The sequence below is a fragment of the Dama dama genome, chromosome 30, assembly GCF_033118175.1.
Source record: "Dama dama isolate Ldn47 chromosome 30, ASM3311817v1, whole genome shotgun sequence".
Classification (NCBI taxonomy): domain Eukaryota; kingdom Metazoa; phylum Chordata; class Mammalia; order Artiodactyla; family Cervidae; genus Dama; species Dama dama.
The window spans coordinates 16,694,668-16,720,573 of record NC_083710.1 but is presented as its reverse complement, the minus strand read 5'-3'; the positions used below and the strand labels follow the sequence as shown (position 1 = coordinate 16,720,573).

Genomic DNA, 25,906 nt, shown 5'->3' with positions numbered 1-25,906 from the left:
AGTGGAGCATCTTGGGCTAACTGTGCTATTTACTGCGTCTCTGCTCTCTTTTGCCACTTTTATTTTTTTGATTAATTAATTCATTATTTACTTCTGGCCACGATGGGCCTTTGTTGCTGTGCACAGACTTTTCTCCAGTTGCGGCGGTGAGCAGGGGCTACTCTTCATTGTGGTGCGTGGGCTTCTCATTCGGCGGCGTCTCTTGTTGCAGAGCACAGGCTCTACCAGACACCGGCTCCCGCCTCTAGAGCACAGGTTCAACAGTTGTGGCGCATGGCGCCCCACGGCATGCGGAATCTTCCAGGACCAGGGATCGAACCTGTGTCCCTTGCATCGGCAGGTGGATCAAGCACCAGACTGCCAGAGAAGTCCTCTTTCGCTACTTTTCAACATAATCATGCCACTGCACACTGGCAGGGTTTCTGACATCCACAAAGCCTCATCCCTGCACCCCTCCACCTCTGCCGAGGAAGGTTATTCACATAGTCTCTCCCCACAGTATCTCTGACAGCTAGGAATGGAGCTCGAAGTGGGACAGAGGTACAGGCCAGCCACTGTGGACCAGTGAGGCCAGGGAGGGAGGGGAGAGCTTGGCCATGAGGGTTCTCTAGCCTCACAATCCCTGTCACGTTCATGCCTTAAAGAACCATGCTTGGGAACACACTCCAGCCCTTAAGGAGAATCTTCTGGGCACTGATAATGTGGCCAGCTTCTGGCAATATTAAACCGTCAGCTGCTTGATGACATCAAGAGCAGGGCTGAGCACAGATCATTCATAAATTCATTAAGCTGGTTCTTTAAACATTCCTTGAGCATCAACTGCATGCCTGCCACCGGGTAAAGAAACACAACATCACAGAGTCTCTGCCCTTGGAAAGCTTGCATTTGGGTGTGTCAGGCCAGCACCAGGCCCCTGGCGTCGATGCCATGCTGGGGTGAATGCAAGAAGCCCTAGGTGTGCACCACAGGGGTTCCTGACCCCAAAGGTGGGCAGGCAGGCATCACGGGGGGCTTCCCTGGTGGCTCAGGTGGTAAAGAATCTGCCTGTCAATGCAGGAGACCCAGGTTTGATTCCTGGATGGGGAAGATCCCCCAGAGAAGGAAATGGCACCCCACTCCAGTATTCTTGTCTGGAGAATCCCATGGACAGAGGAGCCTGGGGGGTTACAGTCCACGGGGTCACAAAGAGTCAGCTGTGACTGAGTGATGAACACTTTCACTTTTTTGTGTATAAAGTAATGGCTGAGCTAAATTTTGAAAGACAAATAAAAACTGTACACAAAGAGAAGCCTGGAATGGCACATACAGAACATGCACGAAGACCTATACTTCATCCATCCATCCATCCGTCCATTCCACAGAGCTCGCTGATGGCTGCAAGGGCCGGGTGTCCTGCAGGAGGCCAAGACGCTCTGCACCCAGGACAAACATCCTCTCCGCCCTCACTGCACTTAAGTCACAGCAAGGAGGCAGGAAGTGGCGGAGGGGAAGGGCACAGCCAGGCTAGGAACTTCTAACCCTTTAGTGAGATGGGGCCGCTGAGCACAGCCAAGGGAGGGTGAGGAGATGGAGCCAGAGGATAATGAGGCTGGAGAGGCAGAGGTTGGAAGGAGGGTCCCAGAACACAAAAGACTTGGTGTTCCATTTTCAGCAGCTCAGACTTTATCCTGATGACTACAGGGTCCACTGAAGGATTTTTGTAAGCAGGAAAGTAAGTGACATGTTCCAGCTGGCATCTGAGAAATCGCTGAGTTGTAGAGGGTGGGCTAGAGGCAGTGTGAGTAGGACAGGGTGGCTGCCTAGCAGTGGTCCAGATGAACAGTGATGATGGGGACGGTGACACCTGTACTGAGGGGCCAACGGTCGTGACAGAGAGCAGAGAGAAGCGCTTGAAAGTTTAGGAGGGCGGGAGAACCCCCAAGGTGAGGGTGAGGTAAAAAAGTTAGAGGGAGCCTGCAAGACCATCTTCTGGCTTCTGGTTTGGGGTGATGGGGATGACAGATCTGTCCTTCACCATGAAAGGGGAGATCAGATGAGATATGCATGGAGGAGAAAAGGTTCTGAGTGCATCAAGTTTCTGATGAATATGAGCTTTACAGTTTCTAATTATGATTATTTTTACTGCTGCTTCTGCTATAATACCACCACCATCATCCCGACCATCACCAATATACCACCATCATCACCACCACCACCAATACCACCACCATTACCACTAACATCACCAATACCACCGCCATCACCCCTACCATCACCAATACCACCACCACCACTATCACCCCTCTCATCACCAATACCACCACCAACACCACCACCACCATCACCCCTACCATCACCAATACCACCACCATCACCCCTGCCATCACCAATACCACCACTACCACCATCACCAATACCACCACTACCACCATCACCAATACCACCACCATCACCACCAACATCACCACTATCACCCCTGCCATCACCAATACCATCACCACCACCATCACCCCTCTCATCACCAATACCACCACCAACATCACCACCATCACCCCTACCATCACCAATACCACCACCATCACCCCTGCCATCACCAATACCACCACTACCACCATCACCAATACCACCACCATCACCACCAACATCACCACCATCACCCCTGCCATCACCAATACCACCACCAACATCACCACCATCACCCCTGCCATCACCAATACCACCACCAATACCATCACCAATACCACCACTACCACCATCACCAATACCACCACCATTACCACCAACATCACCACCATCACCCCTGCCATCACCAATACCACCACCACCATCACCACCATCACCCCTGCCATCACCAATACCACCACCATCACCCCTGCCATCACCAATACCACCACCAATACCATCACCAATACCACCACTACCACCATCACCAATACCACCACCATCACCAATACCACCACCAACATCACCACCATCACCCCTGCCATCACCAATACCACCACCAACATCACCACCATCACCCCTACCATCACCAATACAACCACCAACATCACCACCATCACCCCTACCATCACCAATACCACCACCATCACCCCTGCCATCACCAATACCACCACCAATACCATCACCATCACCCCTACCATCACCAATACCACCACCACCACCATCACCCCTACCATCACCAATACCACCACCATCACCCCTGCCAACACCAATACCACCACCAATACTATCACCATCACCCCTACCATCACCAATACCACCACTATCACCAGTACCACTACCATCATCACCACCATCACCACCAACATCACCACCATCACCCCTACCATCACCAATACCACCACCATCACCACCATCACCCCTACCACCACCAATACCACCACCATCACCAATACCACCACTATCACCACCATCACCAATACCACCACCATCACCAATACCACCACCATCATCACCACCATCACCCCTACCATCACCAATACAACCACCAACATCACTACCATCACCCCTACCATCACCAATACCACCACCATCACCCCTGCCATCACCAATACCACCACCAATACCATCACCATCACCCCTACCATCACCAATACCACCACCAATACCATCACCATCACCCCTACCATCACCAATACCACCACCAATACCATCACCATCACCCCTACCATCACCAATACCACCACCACCACCATCACCCCTACCATCACCAATACCACCACCATCACCCCTGCCAACACCAATACCACCACCAATACCATCACCATCACCCCTACCATCACCAATACCACCACCATCACCAGTACCACCACCATCATCACCACCATCACCACCAACATCACCACCATCACCCCTACCATCACCAATACCACCACCATCACCACCATCACCCCTACCACCACCAATACCACCACCATCACCAATACCACCACTATCACCACCATCACCAATACCACCACCATCACCAATACCACCACCATCATCACCACCATCACCCCTGCCATCACCAATACCACCACCATCACCACCATCACCAATACCACCACCATCATCACCACCATCACCCCTGCCATCACCAATACCACCACCATCACCCCTACCATCACCAATACCACCACCATCATCACCACCATCACCCTTGCCATCACTACCATCACCACCTAGTGCACTCAAAGAGCAAAACCTGAGAACTGAGGGAGCACTCTAGTGATAAGGAAGCTACATGAGGATGGACCTCTCAGACCTTGAAAAGTTCAAGCAAATATTTGCTGCCTGGTCATCTCAGATATGGGCTTCCCAGGCAGTGCAGTGGTCAAGAATCTGCCTGCCAATGCAGGAGCCGCAGGAGGCCCAGGTTTGATCCAGGATCAGGAAGATCACTGAAGGAGGTTATGAGAAGCCTGGAGAATCCCATGGACAGAGGAGCTACAGTCCACGGGGCCGCAAAGAGTCGGACAGGACTCAGTGACAGCACAGCACACGTCTCAGATCCTGACTGTTCTGTGCAGCTTCCAAAACCCGTCTTCCCCGTACCACACGGGATGAATCCTGCTTCTCAAATACAGGCATGTCACTCACCAGTGGCTTCCCTGGCCCCCAGTGGCTCTCACCTCTTCATAAGATGCTTGGTGGTGGTTTAGTCACTCAGTCGTGCCCCACTCTTGAGACCCCTTGGACTGCAGCCCACCAGGCTCCTCTGTCCATGCGATTCTCCAGGCAAGAATACTGGAGTGGGGTGCCATGTCCTTCTCCATAAGACACTTAGAACACCTCTTTGGTCAGTATTTACCCTGAAGCCTTCCTTTAGAGACAGACCAGCCCTTCTAAGAAAGATTTCCCAAATCACAGAGTCTACTCCTGAACTACCAAATCAGAATCTTTGTAACAGATCTGGGAGCCTTTCATTTCTGTTTTAAACAAGCTCCCCAAGTGATTTTTAAGATCAAGCCAGGTTTGGGAAATGCCGCTCAAGGGCACAGCATTCTCTCCAGCTCTGCAGGCTGGCCTCTCCTAGGATGAGACACTCCTGGTGGAGCAATCCAAGCATCCGTCACCAGGTCCCCTCCAACTGAGGACCCTCAGTCTTACCGACTTCCGCAACTGCAGCCCGAGAGCCTATGTCACATTATGAGATGCTCCTCTTTTAGGCATGCCCTTGGTCTTCTGTTTTCTTTTTTAATGTCAAGCCAGAATACCTCTTCTTCCACCCCTGGAGTACTTCTGGCATGAAGATAAGCCCACCTCCCACAACATCACTCACTGGTTATGTCCCTTCTGCAAATCCTCCTACCTTTTGCCCTGTGTCTCCCCTGTGACTGAGCCCATCACAGCTAATGGGTCGTTGTTGGACAAAAACCAGTAGATGGCTTGGTTTTGTAGGAAAATTCTGTGGGTCATGCTTTGGCTTTCCCATAAAGGCAGCTTTTATAAATGCTAGATATGATTGGGGTTGATGGAATTGCAGTTCCCAAAACTGTTATGGCAGAGATGAAATCCCATTGGAAAACCACTACATGACTAACATCTTGACTTGGGAACGTCAGTGCCCCCAAACCCCAAGTTGCCTTGTGGGTTTACAAGAAATTTTCTTGGGACACATACTCTTATATACAAAGGCAAAGAGATAATGAATGGGGTTTAATTTTTCCCCTTGTTTTTGTCATGTGAATTTAACTAAAAAGCAAATGAAAAATAATGTCTATATTAACAACTGCAATGATTATAATTTCATAAGTAGTTAAGATCTACTCAGTTTTACTTGCTTTTTCATAGACTTTGGTTTTAAAAGTGGAAATATGCTTCCTGTAATAATTGACATCGGAATTTTAAGGACCCGGCTTTACAGATGGGAAAAACAACCACTCAGTCTGATGGACTTTCTGGTTTTAAATTTATGTTCTTGAACCCACAAAACCTACCAAAAACTGGGAAAGTGAGAATCAAAATTTATTCAAAGATCTCAGATGCATAGGATTAAACAAAGCTTTGGAAGTTCCTCAGAAAGATGCATGCTATTAAATCTACTTTCAAATTTCTCTCTCTTTTGGAATCTAAATAATCCTGAAGTATACTTTAACTTTTAGAAAATAAATTCTTGACTGTTCCAATTTTTTGTATACTTGTATATACATAGAATTAACTCTTGTTCACATGGTGAGCCTACTTTCCTGCCTAAATAGGATTTAGTGAATATCAGAGACAAGTCATTGTCCTCTTAGAATCCATCCTTTCCTCTTTGCAACTAGTTACAGGCAACCACCTTTTCTCAAGCTTTGGTGAAAACAGCTGCTAAACCAGAAACTACAATGTGCAGTCTGCCTTGCATCAAAGTGTCTTCTTATGAGTAAGTTCCAGACAAAAAGACGCTACTAGAAATGATGATGTCTCAGCTTCCAAGTACCACCTTGATCCTTCCTTTCTCCCTTTTCACTATCGGAATGACAACGTATGGAGAAGACAGCTTGGATCAGAGATGAAAGTACCTGTTGAGGATGGACGTGCCTTCCTGCCAGCCCTGAACTTCCACCTTCAGATTTTTGCACATAAGAGAAAAAACTTCTATCTTGTTTCTTCCACTGAGTGATGGGTCTCTTTGTTACAGCAGCACAGACTGCACTAAACAAGCGAACGTATGACAAAGGATCAAAGGACTGCAAATCTCTGGCTACATCATTCTCGGTATCAGGAGATAGTTTCACACATATTGTGAACCCTGAAGGAGATGAGGCCAACTAATGTGCTGATTCCTGGGGAAGAAAATAAGAATTCCAGGTAATAAGAATCAATAATTCAGTGATTCTGACTCTGGTCTGACTCCCCATTTTCGCTAAATCTTTTGAGGCTCAGTGACCTACTGACTCCATGAAATAGTTAGTTAGGAATGTGCTAACAACATAGTTTATTGGTAGTCATCACCACTGGCTTTTATATTCTGGGGTGAAATAGAGAGTTTTGTAAAAGCATATAAGAAGTAAGAGCCTTGTTTTCAGTTCCCATTATAGCCCTGCCTTTATATAGGTTACAAGCCATGAAGGGGCAAAAAACATGATTAAAGCAAGAGGTTCAGCTGAAGATAACTTTCAACAAAATATGATTGCATAGAGGCAAAAGGAGAAGAGGGCGGCAGAAGATGAGATGGTTAGACAGCATCATCAACTCAATGGACATGTATCTGAGCACAATCCGGGAGATAGTGGAGGACAGGGAAGCCTGGTGTGCTGCAGTTCATGGGGTCACAAAGAGCTGGACAATTTAGCAAGTGAACAATAGCAACAATGGAGGCATTATTGCTTTAGGCTATAATAGTAACAGTTACCAACTATACCATTGGTAAGCAACCAACAAATGAAAACCAGGTGTATAACTTTATGAATGGCTTTATGAATTGATTGATGACCCATGTTTAATTAAAAAATTAGTTTACGGAATTTAAGAAGTCATCAGTCCTTTATTTGTTTTTTCTCCTTCCATCTTGAGCCTAAGTCAGATGTGATATATTCAAATGTGAGCAAAAAGGCTACAGCTCTTGTCTTGAAGGAGCAGCAGTTTTGTTCCAAAACCTCTAAACATTTCTGACTGGGCAGTTTCTTGAGAGAAGGAAAAAATTCAATGCTCCCAAACTTACATATTTTTTACTTAAGTATTAAAACATTGTTGAATATTAGATACATGATAAAATATTCACAAAAATATTCTAACACTAACATTAAAAAATACATATACATATAAGGGCTTCCCAGGTGGCGCTAGTGGTAAAGAACCCACCTATCAAGACAGGTAGATGTAAGAGATGCCAGTTCGATTCCTGGGCTGGGAAGATCCCCTGGAGAAGGGCATGGCAACCCACTCCAGTATTCTTGCCTAGAGAATCCCATGGACAGAGGAGCCTGGCAGGTTATAGTCCATAGGGTCACAAAGAGTGGGACACCACCAAAGCCACTTAGCATGCACGCATGCATACACGTAAGTCACCATCCTTCCTTCCCACAACCTAGAGGGTCACCTTGAATGCACTGAACCCCTCACACTGGAGAACAAGGTGATTGATATGATTTGTATATGGATTCTCTGCCCCATATCATCCTTTCAGATCTATTTCAAAATAAGTTTAGGGAACTTTTTCATGTGAAATTAGCAAGCAAGCACAGAAACAATCAGAGCTTCCCAGGTGGCACTAGTGGTGAAGAACCAGCCTGTCAATGTAGATGTAATCGGCATGGGTTCCATCCCAGGTCAGGAAGATCCCACGGAAGAGGGCATGGCAACCCACTCCAGTATCCTTGCCTGGAGAATCCCATGGACAGAGGAGTCTGGGGGGCTATGTACGGTCCATTGGGTCGAAAAGAGTCAGACAAGACTGAGCGACTAACAGTTAACAGTAACAATAAGTAGAGTTACCTCCCCGGTCTCAGGATATATAAATAGTGTATAAACTGAGCCTGGCCGGGAGGTCTGAGGGCCACGCACCCCTGCTCAGGCCTGAGCGCCCACATCGCTCTTCAGCCTGGCAGAGGCCAGAGAGGCCGCCAAAGCCGGAACAAGAACTGCTTTATAAATTGGACACCGTATTTGTGCTAGTGTTTTCTTTATTGTCATAGACTGTTATGACAGACTTCGTAAATTGTGGTTGGTAGGGCTGGATCACTAAGAGGCTTTCAGAGTTCTGTGCTAAAGGGAAAAAAAAGCCAAGAAAACCCAGCCACAAACAAAAAAGGGAGAAAAACAGCATTACTAGTCTGACCAAAGACGGGCTGGGTAAACACCAGCTTTTGCACACATAGAATGTGATACTGTGCTTATGTCTAGCATTTATTACCACTGGACGGGGCGAGCTCTCAGTAATGACTGCAGCCGCCAATGTCGTTTTGTTTCATGGGTTCACCCAATATCTGTATTAGATCTAAAACTAAGAGACACACCTACCTATGCATGCCTGCTACAACTATTCTATTTTTAGCATCAGCAAGAGAAATGAGAAATCTGATTATTCTGGCAAGATGTGTAGGCTGTCACATTAACCAATAATCTTTATCATAGGATAACACATTTGGCAAATCACTATTTGGCTAAGGTAATGTGGCTCAGCTGGTAAAGAATCTGCCTGCAACGAGGGGGACCTGGGTTCAATCCCTGGGTTGGGAAGATACCCTGGAGAAGGGAAAGGCTACTCACTCCAGTATTCTGGCCTGGAGAATTCCATGGACTGTATAGTCCATGGGCTTGCAAAGAGTCAGACATGACTGAGCAACTTCCACTTCACTTCACTTCAAGGGAAAGGTAAATCCTTGGTTATTGGAGAAGTTACAGCAAAGTGCCTAGCACAGTAGCACCCTTAATAAACACTGCTTGACTCTAATGATAAGATATGAATAGCACACATCTTCTGCCTAAAGAGTCTCTTGTCTGGGGGGAAAAAATGGCATCTTCTGCTTTCAAACACACAATGGTATATTATGACAGCTTCTTATTCTTTAAAAAGGATTACCTGTGTGGAACATTGCTACCAATTAATAATAGGTAAAATTCTATAGCACAACAAAAATAAATGTGAAATTAATAAAAAGTTCTACTCATCCCATGGACTTCCCCAGTGGCTCAGATGGTAAAGAATCCACCTGCAGTTCAGGAGACCCAGGTTTGAGCCCTGGGTTGGGAAGATCCCCTGAAGAAGGGAACAGCTACCCACTCCAGTATTATTGCCTAGAGAATCCCATGGACAGAGGAGCCTGGTGGACTCCATGGGGTTGGAGTCCATGCCTGGTGGGCTCCATGGGGGTGGGTCCATGGGGTTGCAAAGAGTTGAACACGACTGAAGTGACTTAGCACGCACTGAAGACATAAGGTAACACTATCACTTTTTAAAAATAGCAAACAAACTGTCCTAATTCCATTCTTTAATAACCTATACTATACCCACTTATACAAAATAATTTTATATTATATTAAACTATATATATACTTACACACAATCATATTCACACACACATGCAATGAGGTCTACTTTAAGGTGTTTGTTCTCTTTTATGGATTATAACTTTGCACAGTTCCATCTTTACATTATCCAATTCTATTTTAAATGTCTCTGTAGAGTTTTCTAGTTTTATTTTTATAAGCTTTGTATACTCCTTGTTAAATGCATTTTTTGGGCTTTTTAAAAATTATGAATGAAATCTTTCATTCATGTTTTCTAATTATTGTTTGAAATGGGGACAGCTAGTGATTATTACCTACTACTTTTGTAAACTGATTTATTTTTCTTGTAGCCTCTCAGTTCCTTTGAATTTTCCCAAGTATACAATCACATCACATTCAAATTTTACCTTCTCTGTATTTTATTTCATTCCTATATGTAAGTGCATTTGCTAGCACATTCTGAACAATGTTAAATAACATGGGGACAGTGGATATCTTCGTTGTGTTCCTGATAGTGAGAGAAATGCTCCTATTTTTCATCATTAGCTAACTTTTAGTTTGAGCTATTTAGGATAACATCAAGAATCCAACTAGCTCTACTTTCTAATGGATTTTAAACAGAAATATGTGCAAAATTTTGTCACTCGCTTCTCAGTATCTAGCAAATGATGTTTTTATTCTTTGACCTGTTAAAATGAACCATCCTTGCATTCCCATAAGTAAACATCAATGGTATCTGTTCTTAATATTACTTATTTTCTAAATTATCGTGGCTGATTTTGAATACTCATTTTTCCAGAAGAAACCCAAAGTATAATTTTTAAGAACCAGGGTACCAATGAAATTAAAAGTTTGTCTTCTTTCCATTGTAAGGAGATTCAATATATGTTGATCTAAATAGAAAATTAGGAAGCAATCATTTACATAACCAGAATTACCTTAATTAGGGGTTCAGTTTTGAACTAATACATTACCTCTAGTACATGTAATTGTTTATAGATAGGTTACTCAATATCTCAGAGGCGGGATTAAAAGCAGACTAATAAAAATGAAACATAGAACAAAATAATAAAAATGAATTAGAATTTGTCTTTCTCTGTCTGACTTACTTCACTATATATATATTCTCTAAGCCCATCCATGTTGCTACAAATGGCAGTATTTCATTTCTCTCTTAATATTATATCACTTATACATGGAATCTAGAAAATAATACAAATAAATCTATAAACAAACAGAAATAAACTCACAGACAGAAAATAAACTTATAGTTACCAAAGGGATAAAAGAAAGGAGGGGCAAATTAGGAGTACTGGATTAACAGATACAAACTACTATATATAAAATAGCACAGGGAATTATATTAAATATCTTGTAATAATCTATAATGGACTACAATGTGGGAAAAATAACTGAACTACATCACTGTATATCCAAAACTAACATCATATTCTAAATCAACTGTACTTCAATAGTAAATTGAGTGTTAAGATTTCAGTGTACAGCTCAGAAGTCCCCTCAGTAAGTGTGGATCAGAATTTTTTAAGAGAATTTTAAATTAAGGGTCTTGCAAATGTTATGTCTTTCCTACCCTAATACACTGTCCTTCACATCACAGCTTATAAATGCCTTAAGAACAGGCTCTCTACATTCTAAATTACTGTATTATTTAAATCAAGCCTAAGTCTTAAATAGACCTGGAAGTTTCCTAAGGATAATATGTACTTAACACGTTAACTGCTGCTAGTAATAAAAACATCACGGTTTTCTGTAACCTGTTTCAGTGTTTGCATTGTCTTAGGAAATGGAAACCCACTCCAGTATTCTTGCCTGGAGAATCCCATGGGCAGAGGAGCCTGGCAGGCTACAGTCCATGGGGTCGCAAAGAGTCAGACACGACTGAGCGACTTCACTAATGCAATTTTAGAAAAATGATCAAATGTGCTCTATCTAAACTTTAAAAATATATATTTGATTAAATCATCAACAATAACAATGAATTAGTAATAATGGTGGTAAAGTAATATATAAACATTAATGAGGGCATACTCTATTTCCAGGACTGTGCTTAGGTCCTTTACATCTTTTATTCAAATCAACCACACTCCTATTACAGAGGGATTGGGAACTCCAGCTTTTAAAGGTGAGGAAGCTGGAGTGAAGAAATATTAAGTACTTTCCCAAGATCACATTTATTCAAATATAAATCTGTCTGATTTCACATGCTACAATTTCTCCCACAAAATATACATGACTTAAGATGATACAAGAGCGTGCTAACTCGCTTCAGTTGTGTTTGACACTTGGCAACCTTATAGACTGTAGCCTGCCAGGCTCCTCTGTCTGTGGGATTCTCCAGGCAAGAATTCTGGAGTGGGTTGCTGTGCCCTCCTCCAGGGGAATCTTTCTGGCCCAGGGATCGAACCCATATCTCTCACATTTCCTGCGCTGGCAGGCGGGTTCCTTACCACTAGCACTCCTTGGAAAGACCTGAAAGTGACAGTGAAAGTGTTGGCTGCTCAGTCGCGTCTGACTCTTGTGACCCCGTGGACTGTAGCCCTCCAGGCTCCTCCGTCCATGGGATTCTCCAGGCAAGAGTACCGGAGTGGGTTGCCATTTCCTTCTCCAGGGGATCTTCCCATCCCATGGATTGAACCATGTCTCCTGCATTGGCACGCGGATTCTTCACCGCTGTGCCACCTAACCTAGGATGAGGTAAATAAAGTATAGCAGAGTCATTCAAATTCTAATTGCTTCCAGTAGTGAAAAATCAGATGTTACTCATTTTTCTCTTATTTTTAGTCATTTAATTTTTTGCAAAAGCAGAGAAAGAAAATGCATTAGAACATTTAAAAATGAATTAGACTAATGGAATTACTGTTGCTATATAGCTCAAAAATTACAATAGAAGATCAAAAGATCAAATTTAAACCTACAATTTAAAATAGGCATCTGCTGCATAAAGCTAAGCACATACACACTAATTATAATGAAAATGGAATATTTTTAAACAGCATTCTTATAGATATTAGAACAATATATAGTTCCTTGATTCTATGATACTTATTTTTTTATATTTCAGAATCTCTGAACTGGATGCAACTAGAATCTATAATGATTATGTTTAATTCTTTAGTCAAATTTTTTTTCTCTGTTTGTGATGCATGAAATCATAAAGTAAGTTGAAAATTCGTGGTACCTTAAATTTGTTGAAATATAGGGAATACCAGCCTGAAGGGTTATACAAAACAATTTTATCTCTCCCTGCCTCTATATCCAATACATATCCTCTTTTAAAAAAATGCGATTACTACTTGTGAATTTTTTAAAAAGAAACTAATCAAATTTCAACTTAAGTTTGAGGCATTTGAGAAATTAAGAATTTACTGTGAGATGATCAGAGATAGCCCAGGGAGTTGCAAACTAGAGGTTGGGATGTCCGAGCAGACGCAGGAACCCATGCAGATGTGTGTTATGCGAGGAAGCAATGTGGACCAGTCCTTGGTGGAGTCAGTAAGTAGAATAACACCAAGCCTGCAGAATTCTCAAGGGACTGTATCCAGGAAAACAAAACAGGCAGTTATTCCAGCGTTTCTCCACTGAGGCTGTCAGCGTAGAGAAGTCATTTGTTTTCTGTGTCCCCATCTCCTCCCTTCTCACTCAGCCCTCCTGGAAGATCAGAAAAGGACCAGAGAATTTCACTCTCCCCCAACATCAACTCCTGCTCTACTCCTCTTCCCGCCGGAAAGTCAGATGACAACAGAGGACCAGCTAATACTTGCTCTCCACAGAGCCCTGGATCCACAGATGGGGAGTAGGGGATCTTCCCATTCCAAAACCCAACATAAAGGAAGCAGCCAGTAGAGAATCCTGTGAGCAGAGATAATGGTTTCTAAGGCAGGGAATTCAAACTAGCACACTGACTCACTGAACCACAAACCATCCATGTCCTCCTTCCAAGAGTGAATTTAAATGCCTCCTCCAAAATAAGAGAAAGAGAGAGAGGAAGGGAAGAGACAGGAAAGAATATTTACATGAACACCGCTGGTCACTATAATTAACCACTCAGTCATGTCCGACTCCTTGCAACCCCATGGACTGTAGCCCTCCAGGCTCCTCTGTCCATGGGATTCTCCAGGCAAGAATACTGGAGTGGGTTGCTATTCCCTTCTTCAGAGGATCTACCTGACCCAGGGATGAAGCCCAGGTCTTCTGCATTACAGGCGGATTCTTTACCATCTGAGCCACCAGGGAAGCCCAATTAACCACTACCAACTTCAAAAGAATTCTGCTAATCCCTCAAAAAAAATTCTCTTTAGCTCTCTTACAAATTATTAAAATAAAAAAGAACAAAGTCAACAGCACTTAGCCAATTTTAATTTTCAGTATTAGTAGAGTCAGTGAGGGCCCTTGACTTATCATCTCAATGTGGACTCACCTTCTGCACAGCTGCTTGAAAAGCCTGTTTAATTCTCTTACACGAATCAGGTATTAATTTTGAGTCTTGACTCTCCAGAGTTGTGTCTTGCAAATCCGTGTTTTCATGGAGCTTGAAAATTCTATTAATGCAGTGAGTGTCATCTTCTGATATTCTGTTAGGATCCATCTGAGAGGGGAAAAAAGTGTGAGGACATAAGAGTGGTTATCATTGATCATTCTGCTGTTGAGTCAAGTGTGACTATTACAACAGAATTCATTCTTGCAAGAATGAATACAGGTCCCCAACAACTAACAACTAATACAATTACCCTTGAGCTGGTGCAAACACTGACTTCTAATTTGTTTTTATGAGTCTCTGACTATCATCCACAACACACGCGTACACATGCAATTCATGGGGAAATTATCAAAATTGTCTGATGTTATTCAAGTCCTCACTGAGGGGAAAGGCATCGATGAAATTACCGGTGTTGAATACAGGAAGAGCAAGCCTTTTAAGTCCTAAGGAGCACGCTATGTGGGATTATGAAGCCCACTTGGATATTCAAAGCATGAAACTTACATAAATCAGGTGAAATTAACATCATGTTCAGCTGCCGCGTTTGCCTAGCCTTTTCCCTTAATCAATGTGTGTTTTAATCAGCCGAAGAAATCCATTTCCTAGCCCCAGAGAAATCCTGAAGCCAGAAGCAGTTTCCCTTTTTGTTGAACCTCTCACCAGTTTTCTTAGACAGGAGAGCTACATCTGTCAGAAGGTGACTGAAAACGTGTTTGGTGATACTCGGTATCAGCTGGGGTGAAGAGGGCTCATGAGTAACCCATACATATTCATGCTGAGGGAATGCTAAAATTCTTGATGTGCGTGGGATAGTCTCACCCAATATATCCCCGCAGAGTTATCAGCTGGTCGCCTAGTTACAACAGGTACCAGCACAAGCATTTCTTTAAGTATTACTCTTAAAATTGTCTGCCAGCTCCTCCTGGGGCCCTGACGAGTCTTTGTAGAGGTTTCAACTGCCAAGTAAAGAGGAGAGGTAATTAGCTACCTAATTGTTTTAATAATAGTCGCCTAATTTATCATTCTCTTCTTTCAAAAACTTCAAGGTACTTCATGTGCATTTGCTTTTTAGGTACAGGCTAGATTTAAAAAAATTTAAAAAGGAGGGGGGGAAATTACATAAGTCTGCAATAACCAAAGCACAGTCAGTTAAGACCAGGTCTCTCAATTCCTGGTTTAATTATCTTTCTAAAAGTCAGTGGAAGATGTGCAGGTTTATTAACCAGCTGTCAGAAGTAAACTAAGTACCCTATCCATATCCAAAACTCTCAAAACAAAATGATAACCTTTCAACACATGTGCACCCACCAATGCAAATTTTATCATTCCACTCTTGTAAATTAAAGGATTGGTAACGTCTATAATCACGGGAGAGGTGTCACTCAGGACGCAAAACTACTTGCAATCCATACTTATCTTTTATGTCTTTAAGATAATGAGTACAAATCATAATATCTGAGACTTCATATATGGCAAGCTTTCAATTCCATAGTTCTGTTAAAAAGCTCACTTACACCAGTAAGTTTCCCACAAAACCAGAAAGGCTTGGGCAACTGATATGAAGGGTCACTGGGTTTAGACCTCAAGAAAGAAGATTCCTGCGAAGGCCTCAGTTGGCTCACCACCAGAAAGCCGTTGAGCTAAAGGGACAGTGTGGTATTAGTGGGGAAACGCCTGGGGACCCTAACATTGGTTAAGCTCCAGCCCTGCTGACAAGCTGAGTGCCATCAACAGAAACAGTAGTCCCCACGACTCTTGCTATGGGCAGTATAGTCCTGTCACCTTCAGCGTTACAAGCGCAGCCAGATTTTGTTAGAAATGCAGATGCCCAGGCCCCACCCTGGGCAGTGCCTGTGAATCTGTATTCTAACTCAGATTCCAAGTGATTCTCATGCACATTAAGGTTTGAGAAGTAATGCTTTCAAATACCAAAGGTACAAATATCAATTGTCTACTATTAAAATATCTCCAAAGTTCCTTGGACACCCACTTTAAAGTTTTTTCACAAGTAATACCAGCTAGCACAAAAATACTGATATGGTCAATGATGCCTAAAGGTTTAATGAAGAGAAATATGATGCAAAGATTTTAGTCTCTTTTCTCTTAAAAAACAGCCCGGCCCAGGTCCCACCCTGGGCCAATTTAATTAATATCCCTAAGAGTTGAGGTCAGCTGAATCTCTCTCCCGGAGTGTATCTAACGTGCAAGTGAGAACCACTGTTGCAGACAGTCTCGTTAGGGCTTGTTTGTTGTTTAGTCGCTAAGTCGTGTCTGACTCTTTGCAACGCCATGGACTGTAGCCCACAGTCTACATGCTCCTCTGTCCCTGGGATTCTCCAAGAAAGAATGCTGGAATGGGTTGCCATTTCCTTCTCCAGGGGATCTTCCTGACCCAGGGCTCAAACCCGAATCTCCTACATTGGCAGGTGGATTCTTCACCGCTGAGTCCTCTGGGAAGCACAATTAGAGCTAAACATATATAAATATCACCAGTTATTTTCCCAAATGAAAGTGTGATGTCATTAAGTTTGATATTATACTCACTTATTTTGTTTACTTAAGGGTCATACATTAGAAACTTATTTTTAAATTTTATTTTATTGAATTACAGTTAATTTGCAATGCTGTATTATTTTCTAATGTGCAGCAAAGTGATTCAGTTTTATATAAATAGATAGATAGATATAGTAGTTTGCATCTGCTAACCCCAAACTCCCAATCTATCTCTTCTACACCTTCTGTCTTGGCAACCACAAGTCTGATCTCTGGTTCTGAATCTATGTCTGTTTCGTAGATAAGTTCCTTTGTCATGCTTCAGATTCCACATATAGGTGATATCATATGGTATTTGTCTTTATCTGATTTACTTTAGTTAGAATGATCCATCCATGTTGCTGTAAATGCCATTGTTTCATTCTTTTTATGGCTGAGTAATATTCCATTATCTATATGCACCACATCTTCATCTATTCATTTGTCAGTGGACATTTGTTTCCATGTCTTGGCTAATGTAAACAGTGACGCTGTGAACACTGGGGTACAAGTGTCTTAGAAACTTATTTTTAACCTACAACCAAATGTCTTTGTTATTCCGGTGGCCTTGCAAGTCTCCTTGCCTGCAAATGGAGACCAGGAGAAAGGGCGGGGCGGAGGTGCAGCGGTGCAGGGCCAGCCATGTGCGTGCGTGCTAAGTTGCTCCAGTCGTGTCTGATTCTCCGCGCCCCACGGACTGTGGTCCACCAGGCTCCCCTGTCCATAGCATTCTCCATGCAAGTATTACTGGAGTGAGCTGCCATGCCCTTCTCCAGGGGGTCTTCCCCACCCAGGGATCTAACCGAGGTCTCCTGCTCTGCTGGCAGAGTCTTTACTGTCTGAGCCTCCAGGGAATCCCCAAATCACAGTAAACTGACTTACAAATGAGTTCACTGTACCTAGAAATGGCTGAAAATATTAAGTGAATCTTGAATATCTGATTTAAACTGGACTTCAAAAATACATTTATCAGATGGTGTGGTTCATATGAAAGTAACTCAGTCTGAGAGCTTCCTTGACGCTTCATCGCTTGTAGGGTTAAATGAGGCAGGATGCTTGCCATCTGTGCTACTTTGTTTTCTGTTTTTTCAAGCCGACAGCCCACACACCTCCACATCAGACTTTTGGTGGTGATGGTTCTCCTTCTTGGGTAAAGAACAGCGCAGGGAGGTTGGTGTGCATGCTGGGGGTTTGGGGAAAGAGTTAAAAGGGAAGAGAGATTGAGTTTTCTGACAAACTTATCTTATAGCTAAGTTCTAAACTTTGAATATGGTTATATGGATGTTGTGTGTGTATATGTGTGTTTTTAAATACACATCAATATTTAAAAGCAACTTTTTGGAAGGGTTTTTTCTCTTTGTAAACCAAAGTATGAATACTATGTGGTAAATATATAGCACAAACCACATGCTATTTTTTCTTTGGCAAGGTTGGTGGGGGAAAAGCCAATCTACACTGGATCTAGTACTTTCATTTTTTTTTTTTTTTTTTCTTAATCTAGGCACAAACAGTCTGCAAACATTCAGGAGGCAGATTCACTTTTAACTATTCAAACATGACTTGAGAGAGGGAAATTTTGTTTTTAAGTCACTATAATTTTTTTCTTTTTTACATTATTGGGGGGTATTTTTCTAAATGCATTGAAAACTAAATTGAACTGTTTTCTCTTTGAACTTTTTTAATGGGATATAGCTAATTAACAATGTTGTGATTCTTGAGGATTTTCAGGACTTCCCTCTCTCACCTTTAAACAAAAACAATAAAACTGGCTCCATTTTCTTTTCTTTTCTTTTTTTACTGTAAACCGCAAACATGCTACCTGATATTAGATGATTTCATTCTAACTCAAAAGCATTCAGGAATCCCAAGTAAGTGACCCACAAACTGAGTGGAAATCAAAAGTCTAGTCTATCTCTTATTTGGTACCAAGTTCTCATCCAAAGGAAGTGATGTAAGTGAAAACGTTCAACCAGTGTCAGGTCAAACTGGGTCTATTCTCCCAGCTAGAACTTACAAAGAAGGCTTCCAGCAAATGTAAAAGTGTAAAGAATTGTAGACTGAACCTACAGGTACTGACCATGGAGTTTCAACAGTTAGCAGTACATCCTGTTAATTCCAAACATTCTATTTCACTTGTAACTTCTTCTGAATGTATCTCTAAATGTCTAGGAGTCCTTTAGATATCATCCTCAGCAAAACCTAACCACATCTAGTGCCATATTCCTATGAAAACATTGCTCCAAATATTACTTCGTTACTGAAGAAGGCAACTTTTTAAAAATGCAGCCCAAAGCTGGGTTCAGCATAATGGCTAATACATTGTGCATAAATTTTGAAGAATCCCCATCTTCATTACATCTATGAAAACTGTACCCAGAAATTCGATGACATTAAATTCTCCATATGAAATTTTTCTAGCCAGGCTTACTAACTTACATGTGGACTTTGGAAAAAATTGTTGAAAGTTTTCACTGTTATCCATGTGACGTCAAGACTGCTAAACGATCATGAGAAGGCTAGACTTCTCAGCCCACCAGACCATTAATACTGGGACTCCCTACAAAGAAGTCAATTTCTTCAACAGCCCAACAAGTCATTGTTTTTGAAATGGTCACATTTCCATGGTTCCTGTCAATCGAAGCTATTCCTGGTCCCTACAATCCATTCATCCCCTAGGTCTTTCAGTGCTGAATACTCACTTCCTGCTATGAAAATGCCACAATGCTAAGGTGTTAGAAGAGATAAAAGATGGAGAAGTATTGGGGCTTCTTCCCTGGTGGTCTAGTGGTTAAGACACCGCCCTTTCAATGCAGGGGAGTTGGGTTTGATCCCTGGTGAGGGAACTAAGAATTCACATGCCCCAGGACCAAGAAGTAAAAATTAATTAATTAATTTAATTAAAAAAGAGAGAACGACTGCATCTTCTCTTTTCTCAATGCTTCTCTCTTATTCGACTAGGAATTTAAAGTCTTTTGTTATAGTCCCCATCATTACCTGACATCATGCGTGCAACACAGTAGGAGGACACTGTATGTTGACTAAATGATTCTTAACTCATATTCTGTACCATTGAATAGTGTCGTGTGCAGTGCGGGCACTCAGTATATAAGTATTAAATGGGGGAGGGGGCAGGACCACACACCGGATGAGAAAATGGATAAATCAGTCATTCTTGGCTGCAGCACAGTCCAATGAAAGAAAAATGTTTCATCACTTTCATATAGATTTGTGTAATCTAGAAGACCCTGATGCTGGGAAAGATTGAGGGCACGAGGAGAAGAGGGGTGACAGAGGATGAGATGGCTGGATGGCATCACTGACTCTATGGACTTGAGTCTGAGCAAACTCTGGGAGGGAGACAGTGAAGGACAGGGAAGCCTGGCATGCTGCTGTCCGTGGGGTCTCAAAGAGTGGGACAGGACTGAGTTGCAAGTAACTTTCTCAACCAGAAAATATTTTTATTAATATACAAATACACATTTTCTAAAATACTGTGCATAGTATGTCTACTTCTGTCTCAGTTCATAAACTAGTTCTACAAAATGCAAATGAGTGGATACTGAATACTTGGCAAAAAGTCTGTGATTACAAGTTCAGGACTCTGGCACATGTCAAAAACCTGTACAACCCAGGCAATGCCATGTTTCAATGCATCCAATTTGGTTTAGTAATCACCTTTGAATCTGAAAACCAATGAAGTCCAAACTCAACTCTCTTTTCCCATAAAAAAAAAAAAAAATGCACAGTCAGCCCCCCACTTCCTTTGAGAAAGAGTTCACAGCACCAGACAAGAATATTTGAATGAATCCAAGCAACTGCACAGCAATTTCCAAGAAAACACAAGAGCAGAAACCACCAGAAAGCATAATGTTACAAATTTACCCCTTCAAATTTACCCCTTCCTTTCTACTATCTCTCTGCAGTCCCTAGCCGGTTTCCCCATCTTTGAAAAGCTTGGTTACTCGCTAGATCGTCGCCAGGCTGTGCCAGGGCAGAGAACTTCACCACCTCCACACACGTCTCGCTTCCTTCCTCCGCCCACCTTCGTGGGAAGACACGTGGGCCCTTCTCTCTGTTCACCCCGAGCGAGAGGAGCCCGTCTCCTAAGACAAGGCGTCCCTGGCCGCGCTGTGGCTTTCGGTCCATCTGCTGCCTTGGGCATCGCCACCCGATGCTCCAGAGGCTGCCCCAGCGCACGCACTGCGGCCTTCGGCTCCGCGCGCAGCCCGGCACGGTGTAAGGCAACCAGCCCCAGGACCCCACAACCTCCCCGGGGTGGGTGGGAAGGGAAACGGTCGGTGACGCCTAACTGGAGACGCTCCATTTTGTTCCTAAGTGAACATCAATAAGTTTAATCTTTGCTCCAAGGAGGATACAGAAGGGGAGAAAAGTGCGTAATCGTTTCCAAAAGAGGTGAGCGACCAATGCGGTCTCGCCGGGGGAAATTCAAACGCACCACGCCGGGCGAGCCCAGCCTGGGCGCACCAGCCTGGCTAGGCTGCGCGCGCGGGGATTGAGGCCAGCGCTCGGGCCCCGCGCCCGGCTGCCCCCCAGTCCCACGTTCTCTCTTTTTGAAAAGTCCCTTTCCCCTCCGGAATATGCAAGATCCGGGGAAGCCCGGCCGGGGGGAACCAAACTCCACCGCCTGCCAAGTGCTGGAGGGTCGAGGTGGGCGCTCCCCGTGTGCGCGCCCCTGGGGGGCGAGCACTCACCTGCGCTCGGAAGTAGAGGAACAGGGCGACGCTGCAGACGACCTGGCCCAGCCCCAGCCCCAGGAGGGCCACGAAGGTGGAGCGGGAGGCGGCGGCGGCCGCGGGGGTGGCGGGCGGCGGCGGGGCGTGCAGCGGCCCCTCGTGCGGGGCGCCCGCGCCGCCCATCTCCTCCGAGCCGCGCAGGTATTTGGTGTAGTCTCGGCTGGCGCGGCGCATGGCGCTCGGCCCCCTGGCTCGGGCGCTCGCCTCCCTCCCGGGCTGGGCTGCCGCGCGCTCAAGTCCGAAGGCGGCGCGGAGCCGGCGCGCGGCCAGGCGGGCCTCGACGCGGGGCGCTCAGAACCGGGCGCTGCTCCGGGGGCGCGCGGACCGGCGGGGAGGGCTCCCGGCCGCCCCAACTCTTATAAACCGCCTCGGGAGGGCTGGCCCCGCGAGCCAGCCCGCCCCGGGCGAAGCTGCCTCTTCCACTCCCACCCCGGGCTCGCCTTCCTTCCTTTCGCCCTCCCTCCCTGCCTCTCTCACTGACAGGCCTCCTCCCTCCCCGTCGGGGCCCTCGTGGGTGGAGGCTGTGGGTTGGTCCAGCGGTTCCCGTCGTCTGAACGTCGAGGAGATGGGCTTTCTGAAAGTCCAAGAGCTGGGTAGGGGGAGAGGCGAGGGAATGCCTTGGTCAAGGATGAAGGTGACATTACAGACGTTCCTGAGTCCGTCCGCATCCCTGAACCTCAGTTTCCCCTACAGGATTTAAAAAGTCGGACTTGGTGATGTCTGAAGGCCCTTCCTGTCTGTCTCACCTCCTCTTCCCTCCCACGACCCCCCCCCCCCCCAATTTTTTTTTCTGCAGGAAGCATCCTCAGGAATACTGAGGGTGCAGCCTCTAGCATACAGGTTCCAAATATAGATTCTGATTATGTATTTTGGCAAGCTTAGGAAACCAGAACCCTCTCCCCCAAACCCCGGTTTCTGCACCCTCAAAGTGGCTTTAAATGAGCCAGATTTTGAATCTGGCAGCAGGAAGCTTATAGAAACCAAGTCAGACTTAAAAAAAAAAAGAAGAAGAAAGAAACGGTACAGAGAGAGGATCCAGTAACGTCACATATAGGACCATAGCTGTTAAGAGAGTTGGGTCATGTGCCATTCCTACCGCTTAGCAGTTATTTTCCTTCAATGTCCTAAAAATAAGAGTATACACTCCAGAGGTGGGCCACCCAGGCGGGCCCATCCTGCTGCCAATCACGAAAGGAGAATGTTGAACAAAGCTGAGGTGGCCTTAAATGTTGGGTTTCCTTTCTAAGGAAAACTTTCTGGGGCTTTTTAAAAGTCTCTCTTCAGAATTGTGCCCCTTGGTGAGAAAATGAATATATGAACATTGCTCACAGATTTTGATACTTTTTCAGTAGGCGAGAATGGAAGTGCTGGCCAACATAAACACGGTTAAAAAGTTCGGATGTTTTCACTTTGTGTCCGTGTGTTTTAAGTTTGTGTCCTCTTTTTGCACAGTTTTCTAAAGGGCACTTCCAAGAGGGGAGATTTTTCACAATGGCACATCTCTGAGTCACCAAAGTTTGTGTTCTCAATTGGTCACTTAGAACTCAGCACGCTTTGAAGAAGAGCAACCAGGATGGGTGGAAAAGGACCCAAACAAATGAAATGATTTGTTCAAATTCAGATCAAACCCAGTGCTCCGTGGCAACCTAGAGGGGTGGGATGGGGTGGGAAATGGGAGGGAAGTTCAAGAGGGAGGGGACGTATGCATACCTGTGACTGATTCATGTTGATGTATGGCAGAGACCAACACAATATTGGAAAACAATTGTCCTCCAATTAAAAATAAGTAAATTTTTAAAATTGCGTTTCGCATTTATATGTGTATGCATCTCAAGTTTGATGGGGTAAACGGGAAAACAGCTTTCAAACTCCGGTGGAGAAACAGCAAACATGGGTCTGTTTCACGAGGTCCTGGGTTTCTTCCTACTCGTTTGTTCACTTTGGGAGATCAGGGTTGTTTCTCCTCTCTTCCTCTTCATTATTTTTCTTCTTTTGGGAAACAAGTCTTTATTTCATCCTTTTTGCATATCTTTATTGAGTTCAAAGAATTTTAAAATGTGTGATAACTACTAAACCCGCAGTGATTTTAATGTATAGCCCTATCCATTCTTTTTCAGTGTTTTTAAAAATCTTTCTTTCTTTTTGGCTGCCTCGGGTCTCTCAGTTGGGGCGTGTGAGATCTTTCGTTGCCCTGCTGGCTGGCTGAGTAGTTACCGTGTGCAGGCTTAGATGCCCTGGGCGTGTGGATCTTAGGTTCCGGGCCGGGGATGGAACCTGTGTCCATTGCAGTGGAAGACAGATTCCTAACCACTGGAGCACCAGGGAAGTCCCATTTTTTCAGTGCTTTATACAAGTCTTTTATTCCTTGGCATCTTGCTCTTCAGATTACAAGGAGTTCCCGCAACTCTCTGAATCGTGTTTGGCCCACACTTCCCTGGTGGCTAAGCGGTAAGGAATTTGCCTACCAGTGCAGGAGACTCAGGTTCAGTCCCTGGGTTGGCAAGATCCCCTGGAGGAGGAAATGGCAACCCACTCCAGTATTCTTGCCTGGGAAATCCCATGGACAGAGGAGTCTGGCGGGCTACAGTCCTGTGAACCCTGTGAACGTGGGTTCACAAAAGAGTTGGACACAATTGAGCATCTAAACAGCAGCAACAACGTTTGACCCAATAGCTTCATGTATAGGCCCATAAATTACATTCCTACAGAATTCTTCATGTGACACTCTTAACTGCATGGCAGTTATTTTCCTTTCTTATCCCCAAGATGCCATCCCACGATGTTCCCACATCCACAGGCTGGATTGGAAAGTCCACTGTCAATCCACATGTTGCTTCTTCAATGGTAATGAAACTTTCCGACCTATTAATTTATGTGTTCATTTGGCAACATTTCACTCCCTAATTACTTGACATTCGTCTAATGAATGGGGTGGCCCCATGGTTGCCTTCGTTTGGAAAATCCTGCATTGAACAAAATTACAGTAGTTGCTCTTTGTTTAACACAGATCTTATCAGCGGCATTAATGTACACATGTATTTTGTAAATCTACAATAAGGGGATTTGGAATTCTCTGTTTTCCAAAGAGTTCTCATCTTTTTTCCAGGGGGAGGGAGGCTTCACATACCAAGGGTTTAAGAAACAAAGTTGGGTCAAAAAAAAAAAAAAAGGGTGAGAAACATCTATAGGACACGAATGGACAGTGCAACACAAATGGCCTGAATGTCGGTCAAACAGTCAGTAGCCAGGGGAACTGAGAGGGACTGAAGGAACAGGAAGAGGAGGGACCTGAATGAGGCCACAGAGGATGCTTAAGATTGTGTCAAACTGGAGAAAACCATTCAGATCCATTTATTTTTATTAATTTTGTATTGGAGTATAGTGATTGACAATGTTGTGTTAGTTTCAGGTGTATAGCAAAATGATTCAGTTATACATCCACATGTCTCTGTTCTTTTTCAAATTCTTTTCCCACTTAGGTTATTGCAGAGTATCAAGCAGAGTTCTCTGTGCTGTACAATACTAATCCTTCTTAAAGCATCACACTGGCTGTCCAAATTATCGCCACAGGCCTGCAGTTTTCTGTTCTCGCCAGGGCCTCTTGGAGCACCCTGAAACCCCACTGGCCCATCAGGTGAACTCTCAAGCTGCTTACCGTGTCTTAGATCATCTTCTGGTTCCTACTGCTTTCCTGCTTCATGTTTTCCCCTCCAGCCTCACATTTTATGCCCCAGCGACACAGGACTGCTTGCACCCTCGCATTTTCTTCCCTTTGTGTGTGCTCAGTCACTCAGTCAAGCCTGACTCTTTGCAACCTCCTGGGACTGTAGCCCGCCAGGCTCCTCTGTCCTTAGGATTCTCCAGGCAAGAATACTGGAGTGAGTTCCCATTTCCTCCTCCAGGGGATCTTCCCGACCCAGGGATCGAACCTGCATCTCCTGCATTGGCAGGCGAATTCTGTACCACTGAGCCACATGGAAAGTCCCTCATGCCTTTATATCTTTGGCTCATTCAATGTCATCTGCCAGGATTGATCTTCCCTGACTTTTTCACCTGGTTATGGCCTTATTTTCAAACATTCAGTTAAGGTCCCTTGTCCTTATGAAGCTTTTCCTGCTAGCCCACCACCCCCAGGATGAGCACTACTTCTGATTCTTTATGACACGATGTGCATATGTTTATCATAGTTGTGAAACTTCTTTTCATGATCTTTTGTTTTCTTCTCTGT

The 25,906-nt window shown here is 44.3% G+C and overlaps 1 protein-coding gene across 1 annotated transcript in view; it reads right to left on the bottom strand.

Moving 5' to 3' along the window:
* Nucleotides 1-21,852, bottom strand: part of TNFSF11 (TNF superfamily member 11) — a 42,589-nt gene extending 20,737 nt beyond the window's left edge. Inside the window, exons 1-2 of the mRNA XM_061133067.1 lie at nt 21,637-21,852; nt 14,333-14,500 (exon numbers count right to left, since the gene is read on the bottom strand). Of these exons, the coding sequence (XP_060989050.1) occupies nt 14,333-14,500; nt 21,637-21,852 (384 nt within the window). The remainder of the gene's footprint in view (nt 1-14,332; nt 14,501-21,636) is intronic.
* Between the last annotated feature and the right edge of the window lie 4,054 nt (nt 21,853-25,906).